The sequence below is a fragment of the Opisthocomus hoazin genome, chromosome 16 (assembly GCF_030867145.1).
Source record: "Opisthocomus hoazin isolate bOpiHoa1 chromosome 16, bOpiHoa1.hap1, whole genome shotgun sequence".
NCBI lineage: Eukaryota > Metazoa > Chordata > Aves > Opisthocomiformes > Opisthocomidae > Opisthocomus > Opisthocomus hoazin.
The window spans coordinates 20,962,858-20,990,001 of NC_134429.1; the positions used below are offsets into that span (position 1 = coordinate 20,962,858).

The window sequence follows — 27,144 nt, forward strand, 5'->3', positions numbered from 1 at the left end:
CGTGATGCAGCCGGGCGTTCCCGCTCGGCGCGTGCCTTCGAGCCGCGTCCCGCGCTGCGCTGCGTGCCGGGCCCAGGCGCGGCGCTCGGCGCCTGGCTGGCGGGAAGCGTTCCACGTCTCCCTGCTCAGCACTTAGACTGGCGACAGACGCTCGTGGCAACGGCTTCTTTCTCGCTTCGCCGGAAGCCTCTCGCAAAGCACTTGCACAATGGCGTGGACGTGTTTGACTCTAAGCATCAAAGCACTGGATTGGGAGCCCCCCCTCCCCCGCCGAGCTCGATCTACTGACTTCCATGCGATTTTTACGTGCTGTACTGTGTGTGTGTGTGTGTGGCGGGGGGCAGGGAGCGTCGCGGGGTGGGAACCTGCCCGCTGCTGCCCGTCGGAGAGCGGGCAGGGAGCGACGCCGTCCGCTGGGCGCGGCGCTGGCGGCGGGCAGGCAGAACCCCCTGCTCCCGGCCGATGGTCAGTAGTGTTCTCACAAAGCCATGGAACTTTTTTCTCTGTAGTGTTGAGTGATACTGTGATTAAAATGTTACTGAATGATTCCGAGATTATTTTTCTCTCTCTTCTGTCATTAATTCTTGTTACCACTTTGGAAAAAGAATGAAAACGAAAAAAAAGGCAGCTTTGATTTCCAAATGTGCAATTCACATGTGAACAAAGTAATTCTGAAAGTAATTCTCAATGTATCTGACGTTCTCGTCGCTCTCTCCGAAGCAGGAGATGGTTTGCCCTGATGTCATTTCCAGCCTGCAGAAGATGTAATTTAAAACATATATATATTGTGCTTGCAAGAATCATAAAGCTGTGCATCCTATGTCATTCCTTTTCCCATTGTTACAATACAGATATGATTTAGTTGGGTTTTTTTCTTTAGAACTGTATAGTGTTTTTTTAAAATCAATTGTAAATGTCTGGTTTTCATATAATGTTTAAAAAACATTGAGAAAGAGGATGGTGCTTGTTCCATATCATTCTTGATTGTATATTGCTTCTGTTATGTTTATAAGTAAACTGTGCATGACTTGTGTTTAGCAGTCATTATTGTGTCTGTTTGTGAAATTTTTATTAAAAAGAAAAAAATTCCGTAGATGCACTTATTGTATATGTGATTAGATTTTGCGTCCGGGGCTAGAAGCCTTGAACTGCCAAGGAAGAAGTAAAAAAAAAAAAGTGTTGGCAGTTATTAATTAATATGAAATCGCTTTGTTGGGAGCATAATGAAATAAAAGATATGAAGTGTAGAAAATAATTAAAAAAGCGATTTTACAAATTTCATTTTGATGCTTGTGATAAAAGACAAATGTACTTGTGTAGAGAAATTCCTTTAAAATAATGAATAGAAAAAGCTGATTTTGAGGTTAATGCTGTAGAATAGGAATGTATACCAAATGTAATCTTTCCAATGCTACAACGAATTTATACATGAGATTGATATGCAATAAACCTGTGTGCTTTTATAAGCGGTGGTCCCGTGAGCTCGCTTTCTTGGCAGGACGGCGGCGGCGCGGTGGGCTGCTGGGTGGGCTGGGGGCTGCTGGGTGGGCGGTGGAGCCGCGGTACGGGCCGGCGAGCCCCGGGCTGGAGGGGAACGTGGTGGAAGAACGTAGGTGGGGACGAAGATCTGGATTTGAGAACTTTTATAGTCTGCAAAAATAACATCTTGTATTCCTCCTCTTCCGCAGGTGCCGCAGGAAGCCAGACCTCCGGCAGCTCTGCTGCGCGCCGGGCCGGGGGGCCGCGCTGCGTTGGGCCAGGCTGCCCAGGGCGGTGGGGGAGTCCCCAGCCCTGGAGGGGTGCAAACACCGTGTGGACGTGGCACTTGGTGACGTGGTTTAGCAGGCATGGCAGTGTTGGGGTGACGGCTGGACTTGGTGATCTGAGGGGGCTTTCCTGACCTTCATGATTCCATGGTTCTCCGTCGAGTGACGTGGTGTAATGCTAAAGAGCCCTCGGCACCTTTGGTGTTTCACGTGCGTGGTTGGTAACGCTCCAAAAGAGCCTGCGCAGCCCGGCCCCGGGGCAGCCCTCCCTGCCGCGGGGGTCCGGAAGGAGCCGGTGGGCGCGGAGCCCCACGTCCCGCCCCAGGGACCATGCTGGGGCGGGGGGAACGGTTTAGGACAAAGCGTTTGCGAGCTGTCTGAAAACATCAAGAATATTTCCTCTCACAGCCACGAGCCGGAGCGAGCGGGCTGCCGAGAGACAGCGGTCAGGCGTTTCGGCGGGGGTCCCGGGAGCGAAAATGGCTTGAGCGCAGGGCGTCTGAACCAACCACGCGCAGCACGGCGCTGATGGACGGTCTCCGCTTCCAAGAAGTCCTTCGTCGTGCTCCAGGGATGGTGTCCCACCTACAGCGTCCCAGCCCTTCCCTGGAGTTGGCCGTGGGAGGGTTTCAGCCCTGGCGGGACTCCGGCGTGGGAACCCTCCGCCTCTCGGTGACGGCCGGAGCCTTCCTCCCTGTTAGCCCCGGCGGGAAAGGGAAAAAATCCCATCGGGTAAGAGAGCTCTGATAATAGAGCGATTGTCAGGCCTGGGGAGAGGAGAACGGGGTCTTTTAAAAGAACATTGCTGACAAGTGGACTTTGTCATCCGGAAAGCGCTTGAGATTCACCATAAACCAGCGAGAAAAAGGCTCTGCTTTGAGGGTGGGGAAAAAAAATCGGAGCAGGGGCAAAGGAGAAGGTCAGGGAAAAGCCTGTCTCCTGGAGAAGAGAAGGCTGCGAGGGGACCTAATATATACTTACAGATATCTGCAGGGTGGGGGTCAGGAGGATGGGGCCAGACTCTTTCCAGTGGTGCCCAGCGACGGGACAAGGGGCAACGGGCACAAACTGGAGCAGAGGAAGCTCCAGCTGAACCCAAGGAAGAACTTCTTGCCTCTGAGGGTGACGGAGCCCTGGCCCAGGCTGCCCAGGGAGGCTGTGGAGTCTCCTTCTCTGGAGATACTCCAGCCCCGCCTGGATGCGGTGCTGTGGAGCCTGCTCTGGGTGACCCTGCTTGGGTAGGGGGCTGGGCTGGTGGGACCCCAGAGGGCCCTGCCAACCCCCACCATTCTATGAGTCTGTGAAATACACAGAGCTCTGTTGAGCCTGGGCTTACTGGGCAGCCGCGTTCGTTACTGGGCGGCTGGCAGCAGCCTGGCCCCCCGACCCCCTTCCCCCGGCCGCGAGCGCGTGGCAGCGGAGCCCCCGAAGCTGGTGCCTGAGCCCCGGGAGGGACAGCCGGGGTGACTTCGAGCCACGGAAGACCTGAGCTGCGACGGTGAGCCTTGACATTGGTGAGAGACAGCCCCCCGGTTTGGAACAGCCGGGGGGGTCTGCGGGGTTCCAGGCCCCGGGGGGGGGGGGCAGTTGGTCACCGGTCAGTGTGACAGCGGGACGCTGCCGAACCACCCCGCGACCTCCGCTGACCTCGGTGGGGAGGCTTTGGGGAACGGGCGATCCCGCGGGCGAGGAGAGGCGCGGCACGGGCAGACACCCCGCGGAAGAAACGCCGAGAAACATCGAAAAATGATTATTTTAGTGAATTTTAGTTAATTTAGTTAATTCTTGGTTTGCTGCCGAGCCTCCGGACCCCCCGGGAGCTCGCCGAGATGGCTGCAGCTGCACCGGCCGCGGGTCCCAGGGCTTGGGGCAGAGCCGGGGACCCCAGGACCCCTGATGCCTGGGTGAGGGGGTGGGCCTGCTCCCTCCCTGGCCCCGCCCACTCCCTCCCTGGCCCCGCCCCAGCCAGGATGGTGCCCCCAGCCAGGGGCGGGGCCAGGGAGGGAGTGGGCGGGGCCAAGGCGAGCGTGGGGCCCCGGAGCCAGCAGCTACCGGGCACCCTCCTGGGGGGGGAAGGGAGGCTGGTGGAGCCCAGGAGACCCCCAGGAGACCCCCGGGAGGAGGCAGCGGGTCCGCAGAGGGTTGAGCGGTGAGTGTCTGTGGGGCTCCATGCTCTCGCTGTCCCGGCCAGGGGTTCCGGGGGTGTGGGTGGGGAGAAGGGGGGGTCTTCACCCGCAGGGTGGGCTTCATCCACAGGGTGGGCTTCATCTGCAGCCAGGACGGGGTTTGGGGTAGAACGCAGCGCTTTCCCTGCCGGCGGGACGTTTGGCCGCGCGTCCTTCCTCCAAGGGCAGGGGAAGAAGGAGCGTCTTGACGAAAGGAGCTGCTGCCGGTGGGTCCGGTTTGTCCTTCTGCCCATCCCTGGCGTGGGGAGACGCGCTCGGGCTTTGCTTTCTGTTTCCTGGTCCGTGGCCTTTGGGAAGGAGCAGCTCGGCGATGGCGGTCAATGAGACCTCGTTAAACCACGGGTTTTCCATGGGTCGTGCCACGGGGTGGGCAGCGGGCGTGCGATGCTCTGCCGGGTGTTTGTCCGGCCAGTGCAGGGTGCGTGGGGTGGCATGGGAGGAGAGGAGTGAGCTCAACCCCGGACGGGGAGCTCTGGGGGCTCAGGCAGGTGTTGCGGCACGGGGCGTGGAGCCGCTCCCCGGGGTGGTTTTGGGAAGAGGGGGCTCGCGGCGAGGCACCCACCGGGGTCCTCACCCCCGGTCAGCCTGGGGGAGGTGGAAGTCGGAAGGTGAAGGCTGGGGCCGGTGGCTCTGGCTGCCGGCACCCCGGTCCCTGACGGGGACGGTGATGCCTGCCGCGGGGCCTGGCTGCTCTGCCGAAGCCGGGCGTGGGGAGAGGTGGGTGGGCAGCGGGAGCATCGCGAGGGCGTCCGAGCGGGCTCTGCCTGCCCGCAGCACCCTGGGAGAGCAGAGGCTGCGTCCTGCGCTGCCCCGAGGTTCCCCGTGCAGAGCGGTGACGCCGGCCGTGGCGAAGCGTGGATGCCCTCTGCCTCGCTGGGGAGCGTGGTTCCATCTGTCTGTCTGTCTCACGCAGCCTCCCGTGCCACCGCCATGTCTCGGAGCCCCCCTGGCAGCGCTGTGGGTGACCAGACCTTTCTCCTGGAGTACCGATGCCACCCGCCGCGGCCGGAGCCCCCCAGCCCGACCTCCCCCCCCGGGAAGCGCAGCTCCATGGAGCCCGATGCAGCCCCGCTCTCGGCTGCGGGCTCCCCCCCATCCGCTGAGCCCCGCCGCATCGTCCTCAGCACGGACAGCCCGGCCGCGCTGAAGATGGGGACGCAGCAGCTGATCCCCAAGAGCTTGGCCGTCTCCACCAAGACCAGGACCAGCCCCTCCCGGCACCAGAGCTTCGGGGTGGCCGGGCTGAGCCGCGAGCCCCCGGGCCCCGACCCGAAGCGGGCGTCCGTCCCCAGCCTCTTCCCCGAGGCCGAGGTGGAGGATGACGGCGGGGGGGTCCTCAAGCGCAACCTGAGGAACATGTCCTACCGCGCCGCCATGAAGGGCCTGGGCGCGGAGCCGGAGCCGGCGAGCGCCGTCCCCTCGCTGCAGCCCGTGTCGGAGGAGGGCAGCGCCCTGCCCGCCCGCAGCCCCGGCCGCAGCAAGGTGGGTTCTGCACCCGCTGCCACCCCGCTGCTCTGGGGGGGGGATCGAGCCCCCCACTCTCCTGGGTGATGAGCTGCTGCCGGGGGCTCTGCAGAGCCTTCGTCCTGCTGCGGTTACGGAGCCTGGCGGGGAGCTGGCGGGGCTTGCGGAGCCTGGGGACGGGCTCTGCGTGTCACCCGCAGATGCTGCAGGTCCCCAGAGAGCCCAGAAAGAGCTGCGATGGCTTTCGGGGGGTGCAGCTGGCTGCGCTGGGGCTCGTCGTCAGGGCAGGGTGGGGTTGGCCGGGCGTGCAGCTCGGGGCGGCGGTTGGTTGTGCTCAGACACGGGTGAAGCCGGGCTGGGCGAAAGGAGACTCCGGAGCAGGCAAAGTCCAGGAGTGAGACAGACAGATGTGAGAGGCAGCGGCGTCGCCGCGAAATGGTTCAGATCGTGACCCCGATAGTGCCGGGTGAGGGCTGAGTCACCTCGGTAAGGCAAACAAACGCTCAAAGGCCTGGCTGAGAGAACGGGGGGGTGGTGGCTGATTGGGTGTGCAGGTGCCTGCTCCCCTTTCCAGAGCCGCAGAAGCGCAGTAACCACAGCGTCTTCTCCTCTTCTTCCTCCCGCAGAGAGCATTTGGACGGAGGCGGGTGCAGAAGCGTGGCGGCTCCTTCAAGGACCGTGAGTGCCGGCGTCCCTCTGCCTGGCCAAGCGAGTCCCTGCAAGTCCCTTTGGCTGCTGCGGGTCCCTGGCCCGGGGTGACGGCTGCTGCCCCTCTTTCCCAGCCTGCGAGGAGCGTTGCGGCCCCGCTTTCCCGCTCCCCGGGGCGCGATGGGGCTCGGGCAGCTGCTGCCGCGCTCGCAGCCGGGTCGCTCCCGGCTCTGCTTGCCCTGGGCAAACATGGGAGAGCCGCGCGCAGCGCTGGCTGCGGGACGCTGCCGGGAGCGGAGCTGCTGGCCAGCTGGGGCTGTGCAAAGTCCAGCCCTGGCTCTCCGGTGCTCTTGGCTGACGGGGCGAGGCGGGGGTGGGAAGGGAAGCCATGGGAGAGTCCTCCCTGACCTCTTGCCTTTCTATCTGCAGAGCCCCAGCTATACCAGGAAATCCGTGAGAGAGGTCTGAACTCGGTCAGCCATGAGTCAGACGAGGAACCGCTGGAGGAGCCCATCCCAGAAGAGCCGGCCCCGCTGGGAGCCGCTGTCGTCGTGCGGAGCTATCGCCCGGCGCGGGTGAGCTGGAGCCAGCTCCCGGAGGTAAGGGCAGCAGCCCAGCCCGGGGGGTCCGAGAGGCCCCGCTTGGCCTCGCCGCAGCTGCTCCTGTGCTCCCGACGTGCTGCAGCTGCACGTGCTTTAAAATCTCCAGCGCAGGGCTACGAGGATGAGGAGGGGACTGGAGCATCTCCTGCGAGGAGAGGCTGAGGGAGCTGGGCTTGTTCAGCCTGGAGAAGAAAAGGCTGAGAGGGGACCTTCGAAATGCTGCTAAATATCTGCAGGGTGGGGGTCAGGAGGATGGGGCCAGACTCTGTTCAGTGGTGCCCAGCGACAGGACAAGGGGCAACGGGCACAAACTGAAGCAGAGGAAGCTCCAGCTGAACCCGAGGAAGAACTTCTTCCCTCTGAGGGTGCCGGAGCCCTGGCCCAGGCTGCCCAGCGAGGCTGTGGAGTCTCCTTCTCTGGAGATATTCCAGCCCCGCCTGGACGCGGTGCTGTGCAGCCGGCTCTGGGTGACCCTGCTTGGGTAGGGGGCTGGGCTGGGTGACCCACAGAGGGCCCTGCCAGCCCCTGCCATGCTGGGATTTGGTGATCTCCCTGAGCAAACTGAGCAGGTGATTCCGCAGCGTTCGTCTTTGCAGTGGGACATTGTGGGGCTGTCGGTGCCGGCTGGGACACGCAGGTTCCTGCCCAGGCTCGTCGGGATGCCGGCAGTGCTGCTGCCGTGGTGCTTGGGAGAGGAGCAGGCGGGTGCTCCTGGCGCCTGGGCTTGCTTTCTTCTTCAGGGGAGAATCACCTCCGGCTGCGGGGCCGAGCCCTGGCCGCACTGGAGGTCTCGCAAAGCCCATGGCTGGGCTGCCCAGCTCCGCTGACCCCGGCGTCTGCCCGCAGGTGCTGGAAGCCGGCGTCCTGCAAAGCATCTCGCCCGAGGAGCGCAGGCGGCAGGAGGTGAGCAGAGCCTCGGTGGGCCCCGGCGCAGAGGGCGGTGGGACAGGCGTGGGTGTCCGAGCCCTCTCGCACAGGGGTCGGCTGGGAGCAGGGCTGGGCTCAGCTCCTGCGTGCGGGGTCTGTGGTGCTGCTGGGGGTTCCCAGCAGCTCTGGGACTGGGCAGCGTAGGGAGGGCTCACCCACGTCTCCTGGCAGGGGAGCAGGCAGCTCCTTCGGACGCTGATGGGAAATAGCCAAAGCTTCGTAGGGCTGTGGCTTACTAACGAAAGTCCTCAAACCTGCTGACATCACTGATGTAGGCCAGGCAGCGCATCGGGTGAGGGGCTGCCCTGCTGTTGGGGAAAAGCCGTTTCCAGGGGCTGCGTGCCAGCCACATGCCAGGGAGATACAGCAGGTTCTAATCCACGGCCTTGTTTGGTCAGGAATAATCCAGTTTGTGTCGCTGCATCTTCACCGCCCTGCTTCTTTCAGGCAATGTTTGAGATCATCACCTCTGAGTACTCGTACCTGCACAGCCTGGGCGTCCTGGTCAGCCACTTCATGAGGTCGGGGGAGCTGAGGGGCACCATGACCCAGACCGAGCATCACCACCTCTTCTCCAACATCAGCGACGTCCTGGCCGCCAGCACGAGGCAAGCGGGGCTGGGACCGGGCAGGCCCCGGGGAGGGGCTCTGGAGCTCTGCTCATTTGGGGTTGTGGAAGGTACCGAGATGTCCCGTCTATCGCCCATCTCCCCAGCGCCTCGTGCCGCGGCACGCTCCCCTGCTGTCGCTCTCTGCTGTTATGTGCCCGAGATCGTCTAGCTGAAGGGTCTGTCGCCCAGACACCCAGTTTTTTAATGGGTTATGGTGGTGGTGCTCAGTCGTGTGGCTGCCATCGGGCACCCAAAGCTGGCTGAGCCCCGGTCCCCGCGCCTGGGATGCTCCTGTCTGCCTGGGAACCCCTGCTCGGGTGTCCTGGTGCTGCCGTGAAGGTGATGCCTCGGGGCTGGTGCGAGGGGCAGATGGAGCCGGCAGAGCTCAGCCGCCGGGCTCCAGCCTGGCTGTGGCACGGCCGACGGCGCGGCACCGGGCGGCTGCTTGCTCCGAAGCGCGGGCAGGGGTTCGCTCCGGTGCCGAACCTGAAGCTGCCCCTTCCAAGAGCCGGCGTACGTGTGGACGTTGCTGGGCAGAAGGGCTCCAGGGCTTTGGCTCCGCTGGGAAAACCGGGGAAAAATTGCAGTGGGAACACTGTTAAACATCTGGCTGTTCGCTTCGTCCTGTAGTGAAGGTACTTGAAATTCTCTCCTTAGCTTCTTTGAAGACCTGGAGAAGCGACACCAGGAAAACCTCGTCATTCCCGACATCAGTGACATCGTGGAAGAGCACGCCTCGAAGCACTTCAACCCCTACGTCAGCTACTGCTCCAACGAGGTCTACCAGCAGAGGACACTTCAGAAGCTGCTGTGAGTCCTGCCGGGCACTCAGCCGGGGAGGTGCCTGCGAGGGGTCCCCGGGCTTCGGGGCTGCTGGCCGGCTGCTGGCGTGGGTCCCGCACCCTGGGCTCGTGTCCTGTTCCCAAAGGACAGCTGTCTCCTTCCGGAGCAGACTGCAGCTTCCAGACCTCGGTGTGTCTGTGGGGGATGGTTAGAATCATAGGTTGGAAAAGACCTCTAAGATCATCAAGTCCAACTGTGAACCCAACCCCACCATGCCTGCTAAACCATGTCCCCAGGTGCCACGTTCACATGGTTTCTGAACCCCTCCAGGGATGGGGACTCCCCCACCGCCCTGGGCAGCCTGGTCCAAGGCCTGACCACTCTTTCAGTAACGATGTTTTTTCTAATATCCAATCTGAACCTCCCCTGGTGCAACCTGGGTCCATTGCCTCTTGGAAATGTTAGGACGTGCTCCGTGTTGTGCTGCGGGAAGGGTGAAGGACGGGGGTAGGTGGGGGTACTGGTGCCACGTGCTGCAGCCAGATGGGTCTTGCCAAGGTCAGCGACACGTACGGGGTGTGGTGGGGACACCTACGGAGGCTGTTCGGACCGCGCTGGTGGTGCAGGTCAAGTTTGTGTCCGCTGCTGGTACATCTGTGGCTTTACCTGCCTGTTGGTGGCCTCAGCATCTCTAGGGGATTGTCCATCTCCTGCTAATGGATCCGCCCGCTTTCCGTGCTCTGAGCTCGGCAGACTGCCGCTGAGCACCAGGGCAGTGCCGTCGCTGCGTTTCTCGTGCACGGGAAGCGCTGGAGAATGCTGAGGACTGAAGAACGGAGCTCATGCAGCTTTCTTGTCCCGTTCCAGAAACACAAACTCCTCATTTAAAGAGACCTTGAAACAAATTGAAAGGAAACCGGAATGTGGAGGCCTGCCAATGATTTCATTTCTCATCCTCCCCATGCAGAGAGTAACACGGCTTCCTCTGCTGCTAGATGTAAGTCACGGGGTGGCATTGCTTGGCACCTCCAGGGAGGTGACGGGGTTACGTCCTACTTCGGTGTGCTGAGCCCGGGCCAGCCTTCTGCTTGGACTTCCCTCCCTGCGGGAGCCGAGGCCGGGATGCCCGAGCCTGAACTCGGGATTTAGCTCCAGAGCTTCTTGTGGGTGCCAGATGTGCAGCTTCAAGCTGCATGAATCCGGCTTCGCGTCTCGGCGCCGTCCACCTGAGCGACCTGCGCTTCTCCTGCGCCCCGTGCCGTGTCTCCATGCCCAGGGTGGGGTGGCACGGGCGTCCTGGTTCATCGGTGGTCAGGTGGCCCGGGAAGGGAAAGCAGGTCTTGCACCAAGCTTCCTCGAAACCCGTGGCTTCTGGACCCAGCTGCTCCACCAGCCAAGCCACTGGACGCGGGGCTCCTGGTGACTGCTCCCGGTCTGTGACTAGCTGCGGGAGCGCGGGCCGGGGGCTGCCCGCTGCGTGGGCTGGCAGGGATGCTCAGGCACCTGCTGATGTGGAAGCCCCAGCAGAGACCAGGTTCTCAGCTACGAGCTCGTTAAACCTGGCGCTGAACGCTGTCCCGCTGCTGGGCTGGCCGTCGGGAGCGGCTCGAGCGCGTCTCCCGTCCTGGAGTCCCGGGGCCGGTGCGCGGTTTTCTGTCTTGTGATATCACTGAAGTGTCCTATCTTGAAATTCTAGACTATCTGTCAAAAAACAAAAGCGTGCACTGCGGCGTATGGAGCTGCCACCAGAGCCCTGAAAGCCGTCAGCAAGGTGAGGCCCGGCTGGCAGCCCTGCGCCTCTCGTCCTTCCAGCGCACCGGTCCGTCGCCCCGGCCCCGAGCCTGCCCTTCTGCCCTCTTGTTTCTCCTCCCTACGCCTCACTTGAGGTTCCTCTGCTCCAGGCAGCTGTTGGATGTACGCGTCTTCTCCCTTCCTCGCCTTTTTCACCTGATCTTGTTTTTTTTCCTTTTTCTTGTCATCTTTTCTTCTTGCCTCTTTGGCCCATCTTCTGTCCTTCCCTTCAGCGTTGTCTTCTCCGTTAGTGCTCTCCCTCCTCAGAACCTCCCTCGAGGTGACAGTGGCCTTCGACACCTAATCGCCGCGGGTTTTGGAGATTCAGGCGAAGAGCAGTGAGGGAAGCAAAGGGCCAGGTGCAGAGGAGCGAGGGAACGGCGGGCACGGTGGCACTTGGCCGTGCGCTGTTCATGCTCCCGTGTCTCACCTCCACCTGCTTTCCCACCTGGTGGTCATTCCCACAAGGCAACATGCCACGGAGGTTACGGCCACCGGATCGCTGGTGGCGGCTCTTCCTTTCGTCCCCCTGAAGCCCGGCTCCTGGCCGTGGGCTCCTGCCGCTCGCCGGCTGTCCGGCGGGGGGAACGGTTGCGTGACCCCCCCGGCTGGGCCACGCTGGCCCCCCATCTCTGACCTCCCCAGTGACTGTTTGATCGCCCGTCCTCCTGTCTTCACCTCCTCTCCTCAGGTGGTTATTTCTTCCTCTTCGAGTCCTCTTCTTCCTCCTCGGTGAAGCTCGGTTTCGGTGAGGTTTTGCTTTGGTCCCTCTCCAGGCAGAGGCAAGGTGCTGTCTCCCTCCTGGAGCTCTCTGCTGGCAGGAGAACCTCCAGCTGCCGGTCCCAAACCCGGTTGAACCCTCTGCGAGGACTCAGCTCTTTCTCCAGTGCAGGAGCGTGGGCAGAGCCCGCGCCGGCCGCGCTCTTGCTGATGCGAGGGATGGATGGGCTCAGCCTCTCGCCGCTCTCCGCTTCCCTTCTGGTGGTTTTTCTGTCTGCAGCTGGTGAAGAAATGCAACGAGGGAGCTCGCGCTATGGAGAGGACCGAGCAGATGTACACCCTGCAGAAGCAGCTGGAATTCGGGAAGAAGAAGGTGAGGACTTGTGGAAGCAGGGTGGGGGGAAAAAAGAAAATCTTCTGGGGACGTGCTGTTGAGGAGACCCAGACCCTGGGGTCAGTCGGGATGGACACATCACGCGCTAAATGTGCGTGATGTGTCCATCCCGACTGACCCCAGGGTCCACTCCGAGTCCCAAGACGTCTTCTCGGGTGGGTTCTTCCCACCACTCGTGAGACGGGCAGTAAGCCGGCCGTTCTGCGGATCCTTTCCAGCCTCTGCCGCTGATCTCTGCCTCCCGCTGGCTGCTGAAGCGGGGCGAGCTGTACCTGCTGCCGTCGGAGGAGGCCGGCATCTTCCGCCGAGGCGCCGGCAGGCTCTGCCACCTCTTCTTGTTCAACGACGTCCTCATCATCACCAAGAAGAAGAGGTAAGGCTGCGGGGGAGCGCTTCCTTTCCCTACATAACATCAAGGCTTTAACGCCCCTTCCTTTCCCTCCAGGGGGGTTAAAATCTTAATTTCCCAAGCCTAAGAAATTCTCGAGATTTCCCTGCTTTGAGCTGCGTTGACGTGGCCCTTCCTAGCGCCCAGCTCCGCAGCCCTTGGCTGATTGTGGGTGGCCAGGAAGTCTGCAGAGCCGTGTCCCACCCCTGGGCATCATCACCTCGTGTCCTCACTGTGCCGGTCACCCTGGTGCTGCCCGCTGAGCTCTGTGCCGGGAGGCAGCTCGGTCCCCTCTCGGCTGCGCGGGGCTGAGGTGCCGACCCCGTCTTTGCCGCAGCGAGGAGAGCTACGCCGTCGTGAACTACGCCGCGCTGGACCAGATCACGGTGGAGAAGATCGAGAGCGCGGACCCACCTTCCCCTCCTCCCGGCAAGGCCGGGAGCGGCGGCACGGCCCGCGGCGCGGCCAACGGGCACCTGCTGCGGGTGGCGATGGAGAAGGACAGCGAGGGCCGGCGCGAGGAGGTCGTGCTCTCGGCGGAGACGCTGTGAGTGGCCCGGTGGGATCTGGCAGGGTGCTGGCTCTCGCTTGGGGGATGAACCGGTGCCTCCCGCTGAGGCGAAGCGCCCTTCCCCTCCCCGCTCCTCCTCCCAGAAAGGGCGACCTGCGCAGTCGTTCCATGCGTACCGGAATGGAGAACTTTTAACAACTTCAATCAATGTGCTAGGCTTATTTCTTGGCCCAATTTTCCCCTCCTCTATTTTTTTCATTCCCCCCCCCCCCCGCCATGATTATTCTTGGCTCTTCTGAACACAGCTGTGAGCGCCACAGGGCGAGGTGATGCCCACCACCAGCGGCCCCTTTGCCGTTTCCTCCGCTCTTTCCGATTTCCAGCGTAGCTCCCGTGTAAAACTCAGCGAAGCGGCTGGGTGATGTGCGCTGCCTGGGACGTGTCTTTGCGCGGAACGCTCTGATCAGACGCTTGTCCAGCCTGACCCCTGGAAATCCTTTATCCAGCCTTTTTCCCAGCTACCGCCAGCAGCACAGACGCTGTCCCTAAGGCTTTCTCCGTAACGCGGGGCTTTCCCTCTGCCAGGAGCGACCGGGCCCGGTGGATGACTGCGCTGATGCACCGAGACAAGGAGCAGCCGGACGCCACTCCTAGAGGAGGTACCGGCACGCGGGGACTGGCGGCCGTGCTGGAGCCTGAGCGTTTGCAGGCGCAGGTTTTCACCCGCTTCCCACCGGCTCCTGCTGGAGAAGGAGCTGAGGACGGGTGTGGAGGGAGAGGAGAGCTCCGGGCACCGCGCCTTGCTTGTTAGGAGTTGCCTCCAATTAAGTTGGCAGTCACAATAAACCTTAAATACATTTCCTGGGAGGCACAGTGGAGTGCCTCGGGCTGTTGGGAAGGAGAGGTCTGGCCTCCCCTCCCGGTGTGCCGCGGGGATGGGGGGCAGGAGGGGCGCGGGGCAGGGCTGCGGAGCCCGGCGGGGTGGGCAGCGAGGGGTGCCGGGGTCTCACTCAGCCCCCGCTGTCCTCTGCAGAGCTGAGCCAAGTGGAGATGATCCGCACGTACCTGGCCAAGCAGGCGGACGAGCTCTCCCTGCAGCAGGCGGACGTGGTCCTGGTGCTGGGCGGGGAGGACGGTGAGTGCCGGCGAGCGGGGAGCTGCGGCGGGGAAGGCTGACCTGGGGCAGAGCAGCGGTGGTGGGGGGGTGGAAAGCTCCAGTGATCCCAGTGAACTGGGACATCAGCAGTTTTCAGAGGCTTCCAGGAAGCCCTGGCTGCTGGTGGGGTCCGTGTCGCTGGCTGGTGCTGTGACAGCAGGGTGATGGAGGTGGCACTGCCATGGGCGGCCGCTGCCTTACTCACCAGTGACTCCTGTGCGCAGCCGGCTTTGGAGACCTCACATGGGAGAGAAATCAGCCCCAGTAAATCAGAAACCTCCTCCCCTGCGAAGCCTTCCCCGCTGTCCCCGGCTGGTGCAGCCCTCTCCCTCCACGCGCATCCCCGGGAGCCGTGGCCCTGGCCCCTTGCTCTGTGACCAGCTCTGTTCTCCTCCTAGGCTGGTGCTGGGGTGAGAGGCTCTGTGACCAGCTCTGTTCTCCTCCTAGGCTGGTGCTGGGGTGAGAGGCTCTGTGACCAGCTCTGTTCTCCTCCTAGGCTGGTGCTGGGGTGAGAGGCTCAGGGACGGCGAGCGGGGCTGGTTTCCCCAGGCCTGCGCTCGGCAGATCACCAGCCGCACGGCCGTGGAGTGCAACGTCCGCCGGATGGAGCGGCTGCGCATCGAGACCGACGTGTAAGCTCACGGCCAAGGACAGACGCCTCCGTCGGGACTTATTGCAGGGGTCTTCAAGCCTCTGCGGACTGAGCCCACAGGGAGGAGGGAGCAGGAGGTGCTCTCTTCTTAGAGTTTCCTTTGTCTTGAGCAGTCGCAGGCGGCAGGTCTTATCGTTCAGGGCCGGTCGTTGCAGTGGCCGTGACAGCAGCCAATTGACGTGAGACGTCCGAGCGCTCCGGGCCAGCACCGATATGAATGACCCGGAACACGCTTTGGGAGGCAGCCGGGGTGTTGGCTCGAGCTGAAAAGGCCACGGCTGCGTTCTGGGCTCCGTGAAGCGCCTGGTGCTGCCATCTCTCTCCGTGCTGACGTCTGGGCCGGTGCCCGCTGGCAGCGGCCGCACGCCTGGCGTAGGCAGACCGGGGCGTAGGGAGAGCGTACCGGAATGGAGAACTTCTAACAGCTTAAATCAATGTGCTAGGCTTATCTCTTGGCCCAATTTTCCCCTCCTCTTTTTTTTTTTTTTCATTTTTTTCCTCCCCCCATGATTATTCTTGGTTCTTCTGAACACAGCTGTGACCGCCACAGGGCGAGGTGGTGCCCACCACCTCCCGGTCGCTGCCCAAAGCAGCCGGTGCCGGGGGCTGGTGCGGTCGGCGTTGTTCCCACGGAGTCTGCTCCAGGGCCAGAAGTGGCTGTGAAATGGGAAGCGGTTGGCAGGTGCTGCCGGACGAGCCGTGCTGCGGCGCCCGGCTGCCCGCACCACCACCCACCATGGGCAGGAGGTGGGGGTTCCGTCCCCTGGAGCGGGACGCAGGCACGCAGGGTCCAGCTGGGCCTTCCCGAGGCAGAGCGGTCCCCTCTTGTCCCCTTCTCCCCCAGAATTAGCACCAACAAGTGATTAACGAAGAGGGCCGAGGCAGTGTGATTCTTCTGTCATAGCTGAGCAGTTCGCATCTGGGATTTTCAGGAGTGGGGTGTTCCATGCCGCAGGGCCTTGGGGTGGGGGGAAGGAGACGGGGCCGGGCGGCTCTCGGCCGCTCTGCGGTGCTCAGCGACGCTCAGCGATGCTCAGCCGGTCGCACCTCGTGGAGGGGAAACGGCAGCCACGATTTCGGGGTGAGGCAGCTCCACGCGCTGCCTGGCTTTGGGTCGACAGCGTTGCGATGCTTCTGTTTGGATTAACCTGTTAAAGGATGAATTGGGTTCACAATAAATTCATGGCTCCCCATGAAACGCCTGTCCTTGCCCGAAAGGGAACGGCGCACAGCGTCAGCAGCACCGGTGGGGCCCCGGGTTTACGGTGACGGCGTCCCTGAGCACGACCGCTCCGTGCCAGGTCAGCGCCAAGGAGCCAGGGCTCCCCACTCCGAGCTCTAAAGAGAAAGAGAAAGCTCTAAAGCGAAAGCTTCCTTTGGCTGGCAGCACGAGCTGGCCTCTGCTTGTTGTCGACACCGCGCACCCCGGGACACCTCCGTGGGGAGAGCGGGCTGCAGACCCCCGGTCAGGCACGGCGCGTTTCACGTGCAATGGACTGAGAGACGCCAGGCAGACGGAAATTCGGTGAGGCTTTCCGTTTATTTCTCTAAACTGTGGAAGAACGAGGATTTCTCATTGGTGCTAAATTAGAGGAGATGGGATCTAAAAAGAGAGGCACTAGCTACGTGAATAGAGGAAGCAGACAAACTGTATTGAGAAATACAAACAGCAACAAAAAACATGATATAAAAAAATATAGCTGCTGCGCTCCCATGCTCAGCCGTGTGGCTCGGTGCAAGCAGGGGCCGAGCTGCAGCTCCGGCTTCGCTGCTGGGACGGGACAGGACCGATGGTCCCCGTGCTAGGGGCTGGGCTGGGTTTCTGCGCTCCCCCGGAGCAGGGCCAGGGGGGCCAAGGGCTCCTCTGCACCTCGGTGCTGGCGGGCGGCAGGGGCTGCGGGGGGACACGCGGCGCGGTGGCATCGCTCGCCGGCTCCCGGGTCTTTGGCCGGCTCCGTGCTCGCCCTGCGGAGCCCGGCTGGCCCCGCGGGCAGGGGCTGCTCGCGTTCCGGGGGAGGCTGCGCTCGCTTCCCAGCCGGCCGAGGAAAGAGATGGAAACCTGCGTCCGACGCAAGGGTCGCTGAAAGGCAAAGGGAACAGAACGTCGGGTTGTCTGGGGAGTCGGCAGCAGGGCCAGCAGGACTGATCGGGGTCGCTTGGCACACGGACAACATCTTCCTACCCCCACAGACACCCTCAATTACACCGTTTTGGTCCTTCACTACAGACTTATATTAACATTATTTCTTCACAATAATGATACCTAATGCAAAAAATACTGTTAAGGAAGAAATAAAATAAGAAAAGAATGAGCAAAAAATTACAAGTTATATACAGATTAAAATAAATTCCATCAGGAAAAGAAACAATTCTTTTATTATTTTCAGTTGGCCCCCGTGGGAATAATTTAACGGCCAAGCGCCTGGGCAGGGCTGGGCGGCGGTGGCAGAGGCACCTGGGGGGGCCGGGGCCGCCCCGTTACTTCACTGAGCTGCTGCCTGCTGACCTCGCCAGCCCTCGCGCTCCGCCGACCCCAGAGCTCTGTGCACACACGTGTCGGGGCTGGGGCAGGCGGTTGGCCCCGGAGCCCGGGCTGGGGCACGGCGGTCCCCGCTGCGGCGGGTGGCAGCCAGGGGTCCGCGCTCGCTGCCGAGCCGGGCGCCGGCTGAGGCTGTGCAGCCTCCGGGCTCTTCCTCCGTCCCCTTCCCAGCTCCTGGGCTCAGCTGGGGTGGGAAAATAACGCAGGGTCCAGGGCTGGGGCGAGAACGCTTAAATGGGGATTGGGATTTACCTGACCATGCAAGAGCTTTGAGCTTATCCACACAGCATCTTTGATTATTACACTTAATTTAGGCTTATTTTTCAGTGGAGCAAACGAGGTGGGCAGCTCAAGTGGGCTGACACCCTCCTGGTGTGCAACGCCGGCTCCTGACCCCTGCGAAGCTGGCGAAGGGCAGACGGGCCGTCCGCGAGGAAGGCACGGCCGCGCTGCACGTGCCAACTGGGGGCACTGGGCTCGTGCTGACGGAGGAGGTCGGGCTGCGGGCACGGCGCTGCGGAGCCGGAGTGCTAAGTGCTAGAGCCCAGCGCCTTGCCCCCACGCCAAATGATAATTTGCAGTAAAAGACCATTGCAAATTCAAATTGGAAAAAAAAAAAAATTCAAGTGCGGCGGTACTTCTACAGGAGGAGAACTCAGGAGAGTCAGGCACGTTCGGCTCTCAGTTCTGACAACCCTGTTGTTCAGCTCCCCATGAATATTGTTGCATAAATACCTGTTTTGAACCACGTCAGCCCCCTCCCCAAGCCCAGCACCCAAAAGATGAAGGCCAGCAGTTTGCCACGAGCTATCAAGTCCGCTGTCCGCTGCCCAGAAGCGATCGCTCCCGAACTGTTCCTTCTGCTGTCTGGCCGAGGCGTGTGCCGGTGTCGGTGTGCGTGTCCTCGTGGTGTGCACCGGTGCTGGCGTGCGTGCCCTCGTGGCACGGACCGGTGTCAGCGTATGTGTCCTCGTGGCATGGACCGGTGTCGGTGTGCACGTCCTCATGATGTGCACGAGTGTCGGCATTCATGTCCTCATGCTGTGCACCGGTGTCGGCGTGCATGCCCTTGTGTCATGTGCCGGTGTTTGCCTGTGTCCTCATGGCATGGACTGGTGTTGGTGTGTGTGTCCTCGTGGCATGGACTGGTGTCGGCGTGCGTGTCCTTGTGGCATGCCCCGAGGCCAGCCCGTGCCATCGTGGTGAACCGGTTACACTCGGCGCTTCAGCCTTGCTCAGACACCTCCAAAAGCAGCAGCGCAGGCGACGATAACCGCTCGTGTGGCTCCTAAACAAGTCCATTCAATGGGTCGTTGGCATCTTCGGGTGGCTGCTTGGTCACACGGCTGCCGGTGGCCGCAGGACCTAGTGCTCGGCTGGCTGGCGCCCGGCCCGGGGCCATGGTGACGCAGTGGGCACCGGGGTCTGCGCAGCTGCAAGGGAAGCCGGGACGGGTCAGTGCTCGCAGCGGGTGCCGACAGCCCATGGCACGGGAGGGGAGATGCCACAGCCAGGGTGACCCGCCGCACCGCCCGCTGCCCTCCGGCCAGGGCACGGCACGAGCCGGCCGCGCTGGCCCCGCTCTGCGCCCGCAGCCGGGCTCTGTCGCTCCACGTCGGAGCTGCATTTTCCGGCGGGTGCCGGCAGCGGCGGCGTGCGGTGGGCTGCTCACGGGGGTCTGTCACTGACCTGGGCCCGCGGAGGGATGCTCGGCCGGCGGCAGACGAGGCGCAGCACCTGCAAAGCAAGGCGGACCCGTCCTGCCAGCGTCCCGCAGCAGCGCCCGCGGGGAGCCAACAGGCTCAGCCATGCCTCGGGCAGGCATACGGGGTGCGTTTCTTCCATCACGGTCTGTGCCCGGGATCATTTTGTTCCAGTGTGCCCAGAAAAGAGTGGGCTTTGTGCCCTGGCTTTACCACGGGCGCATTTGGGGTCCGACTGCTGAGCAGCGTTGTTTTCACAGCACTGTCAGCACGCAGCCCGCGTTTTCCCTCGCGGCTGGGGTGACGGTGAACAAATCACACCAAGCGTGGGCCATGGGAAGGGGCAGGTGCTCCGCCATGTCACTGGTTTCAGCTGACAGCACCGCTACCGAAACCAACCCACCAGGACACGAGCATCGGTCCAGCACGGGCACCCCAGCATCCCCCCGCAGCGGCTGCCTTTGCATCGGGACCGCCGTCACGTGCAGCCCGCGGTGCTCCCCGTGGCACTGCGTTACCTTCCCGGCAGGTCGGTCCCATGTGCCCGTGCAGGCAGAGGCACTGGCCGTTCCGAGCGTTGCAGTAGGAGCTGCCGGGGACGCACTGGCAGGGCAGGCTGCAGCCCGGGCCGTACTCGGTCGGCCGGCAGTCTGGGGAGGGGCAGAGAGGCTCTTAGGCTCCGAAACGCTCCGGCATTTCCCGCGGCGCGACAGGCAGGGCTTGCAGGGGAGGCTGAGGGCGAGGTGAGGCAGAGAGCCTTCTGCCTCGCCGCCCCCCGGCCCCAGCCTGCTCTCGAGCGCCGGGGATTCGGGACATCAGAGCGTCCCAAGGCCAAGGGCGTGCTCCTTCTCCGTGTGAGCCTCAGCCTTGTGACCCTGGGGATCTAAACACGAGGGCACTGGAGGCTGGGGGCACATCTGCATTCGGAGCTGACTATAAATAGAGGCTGGGGAGGTGACTACCACTGTTATAGAATCACAGCATCATTGAGATGTCCTCTTACTCTTTGAGGGGACACACACACACACAAAAAAAGCCCCCATCCATGCAAATCCAGCGCCAAGAAGAGGGGTTTTGCATCCATTTCAGGACTTGGCCTCTAGCCTGCTGTCGATGCTCTCTTGCACAGTGCCCTCTCTCACCCCCCCGAGCTGTGGCTCAGCTCACCCGAGCCGCACTTGAGGCCGGTCTTCCCCGGGGGACACAGGCAGTGCCCCGTGGCTGGGTCGCAGGGCGCGTCGCCAGCGCAGTCGCAGAGCTGCTGGCATCCCTCGCCGTACGTCCCTTCCTTGCAGCCTGTTTTGGGAGGTGAGATGCAGCACACGAGCTGCGAGACTGTGCCTCGGGCTCCCTCCTGCTTCTCGGGGAGCCGGAGGAGGACGGGGTGCCCGTCTGGGAGGAGGACGGGGTACCTGTCTGGCAGCGCTCGCCGCGGAGCCCGGCCGGGCAGCGGCAGCGGCCGGTGGCTGGGTCGCAGCCTGCTCCGTGCTCGCAGTCGCAGCGCTCCCGGCAGCCGGCTCCGTGGAAGCCGGCGGGACAGCCTGGGATGGAGAGCTCATTGGAGCACGGGCGGGTTGAACTCAGGCAGCATCTGCAGCGAAGCCTCCCTCAGCCCAGCAGAGAGAAGCAACGAGCCTTCCTCGCCGAGACGCGCCCGAACAGGCGGTTTTTCGCAGCCGGGTTCCGGCAGCGAGCCTGGGCTGCGCAGCGCAGCGGGTCAGCGCCGGCGCGATGGCTCGGTCAGCCGGCACCCAGCTGCGTGGCCATGACACGCATGCCTGCGAATGGCACCTCTGCCTCCAGCGGTCCCCACACAAAAAAACAGACATCACCTTCTCCGTGACTGCTTCTGCTGCCCGGGAAGGGTTCCAGTGAGCACCAGTAAGCAAGGACGAGCCCGTCGGCGCACGCATGTGCGGCTGCAGCGGGGTCACACCTCTGTCCTACGGCCATGCTCGCTGGAGGAGCTTCGGAAAATACCCCCCCCCCCCGCCCTCCTCCTCGCGAAGCCGAGGGTGCTGGGCGGCCGCCACTCACTGTGCTCGCAGCGGGGCCCGTAGCGGCCGGCGGCGCAGCGGCAGGCTCCCGTCGCCGGGTCGCAGCTGGCGTTGTGCAGGCAGGCGCAGCGGAGCTGGCAGTCGGCTCCGTACCTTCCCGGCGGGCATTCTGCGGGCGAAACGCAGCGGGCAGAGCTGCTCCGCGGCCGGAGAGCCGGCCCTGGTCCTGCACCCTTGAGGTGCTGCGACACGGTAAGGCACAACGGGCACGGCGGGGTAGCAGAAACTGGACCCAGTATGAAACAACCTGAGCGAGCTCAGGTTCTCCTTCCCCTCTGCTCTGCCCTGGGGAGGCCCCATCTGGAGCACTGTGTCCAGTTCTGGGCTCCCCAGTTCAAGAAAGATGAGGAGCTACTGGAGAGAGCCCAGCGGAGGGCTATGAGGATGAGGAGGGGACTGGAGCATCTCTCCTGCAAGGAGAGGCTGAGGGAGCTGGGCTTGTTCAGCCTGGAGAAGAGAAGGCTGAGAGGGGACCTTAGAAATGCCTCTAAATATCTGCAGGGTGGGGGTCAGGAGGACGGGGCCAGACTCTTTCCAGTGGTGCCCAGCGACAGGACAAGGGGCAACGGGCACAAACTGGAGCAGAGGAAGCTCCAGCTGAACCCGAGGAAGAACTTCTTCCCTCTGAGGGTGACGGAGCCCTGGCCCAGGCTGCCCAGGGAGGCTGTGGAGTCTCCTTCTCTGGAGATATTCCAGCCCCGCCTGGACGCGGTGCTGTGCAGCCTGCTGTGGGTGACCCTGCTTGGGCAGGGGGCTGGGCTGGGTGACCCACAGAGGTCCCTGCCGACCCCTGACATGCTGTGATTCTGTGATTCTGTGAGCTCCACAGTTACTGGGCCAGCGCGGGTCAGCTTTACCTAATTCGCAGGATGTGCCCGTCCACCCCAGCGCACACGAGCAGGAGCCGTCGGCTGCATCGCACCGCCCGCCGTTGCGGCAGGAGCAGGTCTGCTGGCAGCCCACGCCGTACCGGTGCTTCTCACAGCCTGCGGGACACGACGAGGTGGCAGCGGGCACGCAGACCACGCAGACCACAGCTCAGGAGCACCCACGGACAGGCAGGGGTCTCAGGGCAAGGAGATCACTTCCCACTCCGGACCTTTCCCAGCTCACTGCCCGACGTGCCCGCTGTCTCCCGACCCTGCAGGCAGCACCCACCTTGCTCGCAGGCGGGACCCGCGCGTCCCGTGGGGCAAACGCAGTCTCCGGTGACGGGGTGGCAGCCAGCGCCGTTGCCGCAGGAGCACACCCGAGCGCAGTCCTTGCCGTAGCGACCAGCAGGACATCCTGGCGGGAGGAAGACCTCGAGCTGCCTCGGCCGCCCCAAAGCACAGCCTCGGCGACGGCACGCGCGCAGAGCCACGGGGCGCGAGGGGACGACGGGCTGCAGCCCTGGCGCGAGCCCGCAGCGCGACGGAGCTTTTCGGCTTCCTTCTGCTGGCGGAGCGGAGCGTTTCTAGCAGCGAGGCAGCGAGGTATCGCTGGACGCAGCGCCCCGCGCCATGCGGAGGCTGCTGCGCAGGCCCTTCGTGGTGGAGCAATCATTTTGGCATAAAATTTGGTGCAAGAAAAATGTTTCCGCAGGTTAAGGCAGGCAGCGAAGGAGGTCAGCTGCGACCGCAGTCCCAGAGGAAGGCTGGCAGCACGCCCGCAGCCCCCGGACCGAGGCGGGGAGGGCATCGCTGGCAGCGCAGGGCTGCAGGGTGAGACCAGGAGGTTTTTTTGGGCCAGGGTGGGAGCCAGTCCCCGTAACTCCTCTCCCGCAGCGTCAGCAACCCGGCTGCGCGCAGGGTTTGCGCCTACCTCCGTTCCCCTCCCGCTGAGGGAACTCCGCGAGCTCAGCGATCCCCCCGCTGAGCCGGCACTCACCGATACCGCAGTCGGCGCCGATGAAGCCAGCCGGGCAGTGGCACATCCCCGTGGTAATGTCACACAGGCCCCCGTTCTTGCACTTGCACGGCCGTTCGCAGTTGTGGCCGTACCACCCAGGGGAGCACTCTGCGGAAGGAAAAAGGAACCGTGGCCCTCAGTGCCTTGGAAGCTGAGAAGAAGGTCCCGACCCTCTGGAAAAATCCACGGCGTGGATTCCCGCAGCCGTTTCGGCAGGGAGGAAGCCGACAGCTCTGCCGGGAGCGGGTCTGTGCCGGGCTGGCACGGCCGCTGGGTTTCTGACCCACTTCGTAGCGCAGAGCTGCTCCAAAGCACGTCAACCAGCTGCAGCGACCCGCCAAGGGCGTGCACGTCACGCAGACGCGTCCCTGGGCTCGCGCTGGCTGCGTCAGATGCGACCCCCAGCTCGGAGCCGACGCGAGCCCCCGCCAGCCATGCGCGGGTGCCTCTGCCCTCCCGGCAGCGCACGCTGCAGCACGGGAACACGGCTGCTCCGAGGTGCCAGCTGCTCACGGGACCCAAAGGAAACCCCAGAGAGCACTTTTAAGCATTCTCACGGCAAAGGAGCAACAACGCCAAGGAGCTTCAGACTGTTTGGAACCGCTCTGCCGAAGGTATGGCCGGTAAATAGCCCACAATCCAAAAGGAAAATGGCAAAAAAATGGCCTGAGCGCAGACAAGAATTTGCTTCATGAACTCCTGCTTGCAAATTAGTCCATGAGAGACACCACAGGGGTCAGAGCCTCTGCCTGCAGGGCCAGGCTTGGACAAGGGAGCAAGAAAGCACTTGCCCGGACAGACTCAGCGCCGAGCTGCAAGAGCTGGGCAACGGTTAAGAACAGACCAAACCAGACCTCGGCCCTGCCGGGGAGCGAGCACGGCAAGAAACCAGGCAAGACAGCCCGTCGGGACCCGTGCTTTGAAGCGCTCCGGTGAGCTGGTGCCTGCGGTCAGCCCAGCGCCGTCCCCCGTGCCGGGGCGATGGCTCAGCGCTGGCACCGCTGGCACTGCCGGCACCGCTGGCACTGCCGGCACCGGCGCCGCGCGGTCAGGACGCAGCAGAGGAACAGCGAGAGGACTCACCCAGCTGGCAGGAGGGACCGTGGAAGCCCGGGGCGCAGACGCAGGCCCCGGTGACGGGGTGGCACTCCTGGGTGGCTCCGGCACACTGGCAGATCTGGGCACAGCCCTCTCCGAAGGTCCCTGGCAGGCAGGCTGTCGGGAGAGAGGGCACCAGGGCGACTCAGATTCGCCCAGCAGGAGCTATCCCACCCCTCTGCACAAGACTTTTTTCCCCCCTTTTTATTTTAAGCCAGGACTTAAGAAGCCTCTTATGACAGTGACAGTTCTCTGCCACCCAAAAAGCAAGGAATGCCACACGCAAATGGTTCCTCAATTCCAGGAAAGACTTAGATTGAAAAGAAAACTGAGCACTTCAAGGCATTAGATGCCTTTTGCAATGCCAGCCCTACCTGCCCTCATATTCCTGCCAAACAACGTCCCCACACACGCAGACATGGCAAATACACCCCGTCCTCTGGGCAAGGAATGTGCTCACATGCCTCTGGCTCTTCCAGACTTGCTCATACCCACAAGAGCTCATTTTAATACCGAGTTATTGCTAATCCTCTGGATAAATACACAGCCCTGATTTCCCACTTGGCTCCCTGTGCTGTGCTAACACTCTGCGGGCGGGCACCCAGCTGCCAAAATGTGAGCCGCTCCTTGGCTCGGCTTGCTGCTGGGGGGGGTTCTTCTTTTTTTCTTCTTTTTCCCCCCTCTATTTTATATAGCAATTGCTTGACTCGTCATGTTCCCAGAGCCTGTCAGCAGCGCTACCAGAGGCTCACTCCCTTCTCCGTACGTTTTTCGCATGCAGAGCCCGTGAAGCCCGGCGGGCAGCCGCACCGGCCGGTGATGTGGTCGCAAGGCACTCCCCGGGGACAGGCGCAGCGGCCGGCACAGCTCCTCCCGAAGGAACCCGGCAGGCAGGCTGTGGGGAGACAAGCAAGGAGATGGGGGGGGGGTCTCCCGACCGGATTTCAAGGTATCGCTAGTGCCTGGCAGGCGTCAGAGCCGAAGGGCCAGCTCCTGCCCTCCGCGCCCGGCTGCAGGACCCTGCCGTAGCACCCAGACTGCATTTTTTGCAGCAGCCCAAAGCCTCTTCCAGGGCAGGCTGTCAGCGGCTCAGCACGCTTTGCCACACCTTGTAACTCTCATTAAAAACGCTGCTCCTCTGCCTCCGCGGCCTCGGAAGGAGCCCCTGCGGCAGGGTCTGCCCGGCGGCGGGACGCCGTGCCGCCGAGGGGACGCTGCTCACCCTTCTCGCACCGCCGGCCCCTCCAGCCGCGGGGGCAATCGCAAGCGCCGGAGACGTGGTGGCACGAGACGTTGTCCCCGCAGTCGCAGCGCTCTTCACAGCGCGCCCCGAACAGCCCCTCCGGGCAAGCTTCAGAGAGGCAAACACGGGAGAGACGACAAGTTACACAAAAAAAGGTGACGTGGGTCCGTTCTCGCTGCTGCGTCTACAGGCACACGCGTGTCATTAACGTGCCCGTCACGGCTGCCAAGGCAGAGCGGTGCTGTGAGACGGCCGGTGGCCTCTGCCAGCCCGCGAGGGGATCACGGCTCCGGCCAGCCGCGCGGCTGGAGCTAACGGCCCCGCTTGCTGTCGGTTCGGTGACGGTGGGCAGCAGCAGCGCGGGGTCTGCAGTCCCTCCCTCGCCCCACAGCACGTACGGCGTGGGAAATCACTGCACGGCCCAGACCCGCATGCACGGGAAGCATGGGCTTCTCAGCAGCATCACCGGTCACATCTGCCCGGGGTACACGCGCGTGACGTGTACCGCTGGCGGTCTCCTGCAGTGTGAAAGTCTCTTTTAACGGCACCATGTGTTTTCAGAAGTGTTGTTCCTGGCACTGTTTAATGAGAGCCGGGTGCCAACGTGGCGTTATTGTCAACCGTGGCAGCAACTGTTTTTTGCTGCTGCTTCTGTTGTCGCAGGGGCACCCGGTTTCGACAGCGGCCGCAAAGCACAGCATGTGCAGTACGGGAGCTATGCAGAAGTTAGCACGCAGGTGCAAAATCCATGAACCTAATTTTGACTTCTGCCTCATGAAATAATGCAAAAAAACCCAGCAAGTCCCTGTAGAACTGTCCAAACTGGTTGCTCATCCAGGCAAGGGCCAAGTTTGTAGACGCAGCTGCGGCGAGCGTGTGGCTGCGCTGCGCGCAGCTGGGCAGATATCTGCACACAGATGCGGTCTGAAACGCGGCTCTGCGGGACGCCGAGGGGAGCATTCTAGCTTTTGTTTAAAAAGAGATCATGTAATTTATGCATTTGTGGGTGGGTTTTTTTCCTTAATTTATGTTGAAAGAAATTACAAAAGTGACCCTGCGTGTGAGCTCAGCGCAGCAAGCGCGGGCAGGGTGGGCAGGAAGGTCCCCTGGGTCCCATGGCCAGAACCACGGGGACACCCGGCAGCCAGACCCCCGGCACCCATCCCTCGTCATCTCCACCCCGGCAGCTCATCCTGCCTCGGGGCACGGGACCTTGCTGCTGGGGGGTTTCTCGGTGTGGGACTTTGGAGGCGTGTGGTACGTCGCTGGGAGGGGACGGCGGGCCTGAGGATGCAGCAGAATCCGGCTGCTCGCCCTCGGCCAGCCGAGCTGCTCACGGCTCTGCGAGGTGCAACGCTCCCAGGCAGCAACCCCAGAGCACTTTGGTGTGGCTGATGGCAGAAATGGCTGCAGCGGGAGCTCCCCTGTGCCCAGACCTCTGCTGACGAGTGGCCCGGGACTAAGACATGCCTTTGGCATAGGGAATGTGCTAGGCTGAGGAGGTCTGACCCCTGAAAGGGGAAGAAGCTTGTGGATCTCTTCTTGGTGGGCTGATGCTCCATGCAAGTCCCTGTTCCTGCTCTGAATAAGGCCAATGGCCTTTTCGACACATAGTAAAGGGATTGCCAGGGTATGTGATGCATTTAAAGATAAAGAAAACACAGGAGCCTGCCAAATGACCCTGCTTCTGCAGGAGGGTTGGACTGGGTGACCCACAGCGGTCCCTTCCAACCCCTACCATGCTGTGATTCTGTGATTATTTGCTGGGGCTTAGGACTGAAGCCAGGTATCTCGGGTCAGTATAACATATATAAGGGATACAGGGAAGAGCAGGACAAAGAATGGAAAGGAGACGATCTTCTGTTGCTCTTACAATAAACAGAACAGAAGATGATCTGCACTCGGCATTTTGCGGTCACTGTGCCGGTGGTGGGGCGAGGGGGGGACTGCTGCCCTGCGTTGCATCCCTGCCTGGAGCCTGCAGCTTTGCACGGAGCCTTCGGGGACCCCACCCC

General features: G+C 62.6%; 2 protein-coding genes across 3 annotated transcripts in view; one reads left to right on the forward strand and one right to left on the reverse strand.

Moving 5' to 3' along the window:
* Positions 1–15,773, forward strand: part of ARHGEF16 (Rho guanine nucleotide exchange factor 16) — a 350,362-nt gene extending 334,589 nt beyond the window's left edge. The window contains exons 1-15 of one of the 2 annotated variants that reach the window (XM_075437220.1): positions 3,806–3,915; positions 4,866–5,434; positions 6,043–6,094; positions 6,494–6,663; positions 7,513–7,569; positions 8,041–8,201; positions 8,862–9,014; positions 9,855–9,984; positions 10,684–10,758; positions 11,779–11,871; positions 12,111–12,265; positions 12,618–12,827; positions 13,377–13,450; positions 13,825–13,926; positions 14,444–15,773. In XM_075437220.1, the coding sequence (XP_075293335.1) occupies positions 4,883–5,434; positions 6,043–6,094; positions 6,494–6,663; positions 7,513–7,569; positions 8,041–8,201; positions 8,862–9,014; positions 9,855–9,984; positions 10,684–10,758; positions 11,779–11,871; positions 12,111–12,265; positions 12,618–12,827; positions 13,377–13,450; positions 13,825–13,926; positions 14,444–14,583 (2,124 nt within the window). In that variant the 5' untranslated portion in view covers positions 3,806–3,915; positions 4,866–4,882 and the 3' untranslated portion in view covers positions 14,584–15,773. Of the gene's footprint in view, positions 1–3,805; positions 3,916–4,865; positions 5,435–6,042; positions 6,095–6,493; positions 6,664–7,512; positions 7,570–8,040; positions 8,202–8,861; positions 9,015–9,854; positions 9,985–10,683; positions 10,759–11,778; positions 11,872–12,110; positions 12,266–12,617; positions 12,828–13,376; positions 13,451–13,824; positions 13,927–14,443 lie in introns of those variants that run through there. The other variant, XM_075437221.1, reaches the window with a different exon arrangement.
* A 2,630-nt stretch (positions 15,774–18,403) lies between these two features.
* Positions 18,404–27,144, reverse strand: part of MEGF6 (multiple EGF like domains 6) — a 99,009-nt gene continuing 90,268 nt past the window's right edge. The window contains exons 28-39 of the mRNA XM_075437289.1: positions 25,109–25,237; positions 24,653–24,781; positions 23,872–24,003; positions 22,768–22,896; positions 22,057–22,185; positions 21,756–21,884; positions 20,879–21,007; positions 20,254–20,382; positions 20,009–20,137; positions 19,360–19,491; positions 18,828–18,875; positions 18,404–18,571 (exon numbers count right to left, since the gene is read on the reverse strand). Of these exons, the coding sequence (XP_075293404.1) occupies positions 18,504–18,571; positions 18,828–18,875; positions 19,360–19,491; positions 20,009–20,137; positions 20,254–20,382; positions 20,879–21,007; positions 21,756–21,884; positions 22,057–22,185; positions 22,768–22,896; positions 23,872–24,003; positions 24,653–24,781; positions 25,109–25,237 (1,412 nt within the window). The 3' untranslated portion in view covers positions 18,404–18,503. The remainder of the gene's footprint in view (positions 18,572–18,827; positions 18,876–19,359; positions 19,492–20,008; positions 20,138–20,253; positions 20,383–20,878; positions 21,008–21,755; positions 21,885–22,056; positions 22,186–22,767; positions 22,897–23,871; positions 24,004–24,652; positions 24,782–25,108; positions 25,238–27,144) is intronic.